A 5,917-nucleotide genomic window follows, 5' to 3' on the forward strand; every position below is an offset into this window, starting at 1 on the left:
TAGTGTATAAATTAGAGAAGAACATTTTTGATAAACATGCATTGTGCATAGATATTTGGAATACCATGACTGCAGTTTATATTCGCTTAAAGGAGTCCTATTATGCTTTTTCACTTTTTTAATTGTAGTCAGTGTGTAGTGTGTATGTTTGGGCATAAAAAAGATCTAGAAAGTTACAAACTGCGCTTCTCGTCTGGTGTGTGGAAAAAAAGGTGAAAAAAAAACGCTGTTTTTTTCACCTTCGTGCCCAAACGTCTTTGTTTGGGCTTCCGAAAGCGGATGATGTCAGGAAACGGTGGTTGCAATTTATTTCTTAACTCTGTTCCTGAACATTATAACTCCAATTGGCTATTGTGTGCTGCGCATTTTACTGAGGACAGCTTCCACAACATGAGGGAGTACAGTGCCGGATTCGCCAAAAAAGCTTTTGTTGAAAGATGGAGCAAGGGGCGTGGCAGTACTGAAACACCGTCTAAGCTGTTCGCCAATCACAACGCACCGGGACAGCTAACCAATCACAACACATTTTGTTTTTCAGAAGGCGGACCTTCATCAAAGCCGGAACTAATCGAGCCGTTTGTGCCAGCCTGGGGAGAAAGGCATTTTAATCATGTAAATTATGTGAAAAATAATGCGTTTTTTGAACCACCAAGCATGAGAGCATGTTCTAGTACACCCCCAAAACAAAATCAATACTTTGTAAAAGAGCATAATAGGACCCCTTTAAGTGAGTTTGGACATGTTTTATATACAACCAGAATACAGATATTTTTGATACTGTAGTGTTCTATCATTGGATGAAGTCAAAATAATTCACTTCAAGAGTTGCAGCTCACTGTCTGCAAACTAATAATAAAAAAAAGAAAAAGAAAAAAGAATAGAAGTGGTTCTTACTGCTTGAGAGAATGACCAGGACCGCATGTCACTGCTGCTGTACCTGCTGAGGAGAAGACAACAGATTTAATGTAGGAACAGGCATGGCACAATAAACTATGTCTGAAGCTAAAGCAATAATACTAATAATACTACTGAAACAGGATGTTACCTCAAGTGAAAAAATCACGTGGTGTTTGAAATTCATTTGCACAGATGAACTCCAAGAGCAGTTCTGAGCACATACTCATTATAAACGTAAAATACATAACATTTCAGTCTTACTGTTGTAGATATTTGATGGTCTCTTCTCTGTTTTCTGTTTATTTATTTAGAGATGTATTTTGCAAGCCTTGTCAAAAAAGTTTACAGCTTTTACTTAAATATAATGCAACCCAATGAAAGCCAACAATACTGAATGGGTGCATTATTAGTAAGACTGTCAAATGATTAAAAATGTTAATCAAATTAAATGCGAAGTGGGTCATTTCTGTAGCTTTAGTGGCACCAAATAAGTTTCCAACACTGACAATGGACAGATAGACACATAGCCCCTGAACAATATTGCCACATTGAGTTATTTTACAGTCAAGGTAATCTTTGTGAGGCAGACTTGGGGGCCGGTAATTTAGGTGATGCTTCAAATTTGAATTGCTTCAATGATCTTGAAATTTATATTTATTTTTTACTTAACAATATTTATATTTATATAGTTTGTGTTGCACACAAAGGTAAAACAATTCTAAGAGAAATGGCTATGAAAACAATAAAAAGATTAGTCAGCTCTGTTTAGAGAAATCACACCACTTCATTCCTTACGACAAGAAACCAACAGTGTTTATATCAGTCCTGTTTTTATCTCCATATGGAACTATCCCAAGATGTCTCTAACAATGAAACATCGGTAACACTTTATAATAATGTCCCATTCATTGCCATTAATTAATGCATTAGCTATCATGAACTAACTATGAGCAATTTGCTTTTTGAATTCTTTTAAACTTTTTTTTCCCCTGTTGTTTATCTTTGTTAATGTTTATCAAAATACAATTGTTCATTGTTTTCTCATGCTAGTTCATAGTGCATCAATTAATGCTAACAGATGTTTTATTTTAAAAATGTAATTAAATTAGTAAACATTAAAATGACTAGAGACTAAGATTAATACATGCTGTAGAAGTACTGTTCATGTTAACTAACATCTTAACAAGCCTCATTGTCAAGTATTACCAAAATACCTGCTTTGGTTTTCAACTGCAATTACAAACTAAACAAAATTATGAAAAATAATGATATACTACCTAATGGTAACTGTTCCAGATCATGGGGTTGTCTCTGTTTTTGGTTCTTGGGGAATTTAAACCATGATGTCACTCACTATTGCTTGCTATAAATATACACAAACGAGCAGCGAGTCCACAGAGCATCATGCATCCTGGCAGGAAAAATTCATTCCTGATAACTTAGCAAAAACTATCCGGTAGACATTCTTCCTGCGCTTTTGTTTTAGCTCACAGTGAATGTGCACTGCTCTAAAGAGGCCGGGATGGACATGTCACTTAGTTCTGCACCCACCTGTTGATGAATGCGTTGTTGTAGGTCCAGTCGGGATCCTGTGGCAGGACATAAAGAACAGTTAATATATGCTTCAACATGGGCAAGACCACTGTGCTCTGTGCTCTGTTCCCTGCTTCAACATTTCATCTTTCATTCCCTTTCTTCTGAACAATGAGTTCATGTAGAAGTGGATGGGCACTCTATACTGGTGGTGTTCCGTGTGTCAAAAGCTACAGGTTTTACAGACTAATGATTGTATATATCAGATAAAAAAAGATTTAAGACAACAGATATGATCAGATTACAGTGTCTAAGCAAAAAGAGTAAAATTACATTCCATGCAAAGCCAGAGCACATTACTTGTTTATTACTTTGCTTAGCCTGCTTCAACATTTCATCTTTCATTCCCGTTCTTCTGAACAATGAGTTCATGTAGAAGTGGATGGGCACTCTATACTGGTGGTGTTCGTGTGTCAAAAGCTACAGGTTTTACAGACTAATGATTGTATATATCAGATAAAAAAAGATTTAAGACAACAGATATGATCAGATTACAGTGTCTAAGCAAAAAGAGTAAAATTACATTCCATGCAAAGCCAGAGCACATTACTTGTTTATTACTTTGCTTAGCAAAGATCAATGCATTTCTTCAATAGATATACATTTCATTGAGCGTTTTTCCAACAAGCAGATTTCAGATTTTAAGGGCAAAGCAGAAAATATGGGAAAACTGAAGAGGCCAGTATGAATGAAATATTAAGCAAAATTATTAGGGTAAGTTGGACTAATAGATATAGGCAAAACACAGAAACAGTTAGAAAGATTAATGTAAAAGGAAAGGAACAGAGAATAAGAGAAAACTACTCCCTAGTTTTGAGAAGCCATTCACTGTTTGGATCTCACAAAGACAAATGGGTCTAAAAAACACAAAGCCATGAAGCTGCCTTTACAAGGAACAATCATTGGTAATTGTTCATTACTTTTTGAAGTTGTTTTACTTTTTAAATTATTGTAAAAATGCCACACAATTCTCACTGTATGTTTAAGTCGAGTACCTCTTGGACAAATGTCACCAAAAAGCTGTGTGTTATGTCAAACATCATTTCTTGTGATTTCATAAACATTTATGATACTATTTTACCTCGTGTCACTGCATGCAAATCAAAAACTTTCTCTTGGTCCTCTTTTCTATAGAGTTTTTAAATCTGCAGTCAATGCTAAAATATTACCTGCTACATATATATATTTTTTTTTTAAATGAAGATAATTATATAATTCAGTGAAGACAATACAAAATACAAAAACATCTGGAACAGCAGCTTTAATGGACAGAAGCAACTGATATGGTACAAAATGTAAGTGTGGTACAAAAGAAAAATAGCTTAAACCAATAGTTAATACGGCATAATCCTTTCTGCACAATCCAGATATGGCAAAATACTGATATAAAGCACAGCTTTCAATGAAAACAAAATGACAACTAATGTTGCAATTTAACTGTGAAAAATTGTGATTTATACAGTGTATAATCTTATTTGTTTCCATTTATTTGGTTCATTCTCTCATCCTAATTTTATGATGAGGCAGTGTCTCCACTGGTCCAGAACAACGCTGTGATCACACTACTGTATTAACCTGTCACCATATTTCCTTAGCAAAAAATGGTTTGAATAGATTTTACAGTGACAAGCAAAGAAAGCTGCCATAATTTATTCACCCTTAATTCAAAACCCTTATTTTCTTTCTTCTGTGGAACACAAAAGGAGATTTTTAGAACAATGTCTGAGCTGTTCTTTTTAAAAAAAAAAAAGTAGTCCATATCACCTCTGCACTATATTCCAAACATCTGCCTTTGAGGTACAGAAAAAAAAAAGTTTGGACAACCTGCAAAGCATTTCCTTTGTATACCACGCAAGCAAGAAAATACCACAAGATTTAGACAGGGCGAGTTAATGATGTCGGAATGACTTTCTGAGGAAACTATTCCTTTGATGAAAAATAAAGAAAAGAAAAGAAAAAAAGGGAATGAAAAACTTACACAAAAACCAACATTTTCAAAATGCAATAAGCATTTGGAAAAATATACCCATCTAATGTACCACAAAAGCAAAGCACAATACCACAAATGTAAAAGATCAAAAACGGATTTTTCCTTTGGTGCAATATAGTGAAAAAGACAAAAATAACTTACTCAAAACACATACTCTTAACACATAAAGAAAACAATACAATTAGCCATGATGAAACTCACAGAAACTTTGGAAAAAAGTTATTACATCTATTGAAGGTTTGACATCCAAAGCAAAAAGACAAGAGAAACAGCAGGATGTATTTGTTTCTCTAATTAGAAATTAGTTGACTAAACTGTTTGGAAAGGCATGGGGTTAAGCAGGAATGGGAAAAATTGGTAGTTACCATATAATTTATGTTTTTTCCCAACCATAAACTATGTACTACTGTTACATGAACGCTTATTTTCACTGTGGAAATAGCTGAGGTAGATATACATTTTCAAGTGGCTTAATATGCAAATTAATACTGTGGCGTACAAGTCATTTTTTTCTGAAAAGACTACCGAGTTAAGCAGAGATAATATATCTAATTTTTCCCCACGTGTTTCCAAACATACATTTCTGAGGTTAAATTCTAGTCATTTTAGACACATTCTAGGCAATCTAGTCAAGTGGTAATGTAGACAAATTAAAGGCACAAAGAAATATCCCGAAAGGAGAGTGAAAGCATGAAAAAGTACACGAGAAAGGAGTCACTGCACACAGCTGGACAAAGGGTTTAGGCAAGCTGACATTAGTGAGTCGATAGCTTAAGCCGTGTGATCCAACTGACCAGTAGCGAGGGCTCTGCGGGGAGCCGTTTGGGGGTGGATGTCATGGGGGTCTTTTTGACTAAGTCCTCTTGATAAGGTATGGTGGCGCTGTTGTGTAGATCCGCACTGACAAGGAATCGACTGTTCCTCGAGTAGTCGATCACATAAGTGGGTCTTTCGACTGTGAACTTGTAAGATGAGCCTGGGCCCGGGGCCTCCTCAAAGATAGTTGGTATGCGTTCGTTGCTTAGGTATCTGTACAGAAGATCTTCACCTAGACCACAAGATTAAAAGATGCATGTAATTACAGATGTTTTCAAAGCCCTAGAACAAATTCATGTTAAATATATTTTCAAATGTAATATATATTGATACACAGCTGTATAGGCCTTTTTTTTTTACAGTCCGCGTGTCGTCACATCTGGCTTCGATTAGTTGGCGTAAAAGAATTTCCGCCTGCATTATGTCAATGGGCTGCAGCAAATTTTGACAAGAGAATGAAACTAACTTGGTTGAACTTGACAATAAACCTCAGTATTTCAAACGGTCTATTTAGTCTTAGACGATACCCTACCATATGTGTAATCTTTCATTTGAACGTAGGGGTTGAACGACTTCTGATTTTTTAAAGTCGACTTTTATGTGATGAAAGTCGAGTCGAAG

The 5,917-nt window shown here is 35.4% G+C and overlaps 1 protein-coding gene across 1 annotated transcript in view; it reads right to left on the minus strand.

Moving 5' to 3' along the window:
* LOC107657148 (connector enhancer of kinase suppressor of ras 3-like) overlaps positions 1 to 5,917 on the minus strand; it is a 65,951-nt gene that overhangs the window by 21,158 nt on the left and 38,876 nt on the right. The window contains exons 13-15 of the mRNA XM_016445176.1: positions 5,275 to 5,528; positions 2,449 to 2,486; positions 895 to 940 (exon numbers count right to left, since the gene is read on the minus strand). Coding sequence (XP_016300662.1) covers positions 895 to 940; positions 2,449 to 2,486; positions 5,275 to 5,528 — 338 coding nt within the window. The remainder of the gene's footprint in view (positions 1 to 894; positions 941 to 2,448; positions 2,487 to 5,274; positions 5,529 to 5,917) is intronic.

Source organism: Sinocyclocheilus anshuiensis, unplaced genomic scaffold, assembly GCF_001515605.1.
Source record: "Sinocyclocheilus anshuiensis isolate Anshui unplaced genomic scaffold, SAMN03320099.WGS_v1.1 scaffold1891, whole genome shotgun sequence".
NCBI lineage: Eukaryota > Metazoa > Chordata > Actinopteri > Cypriniformes > Cyprinidae > Sinocyclocheilus > Sinocyclocheilus anshuiensis.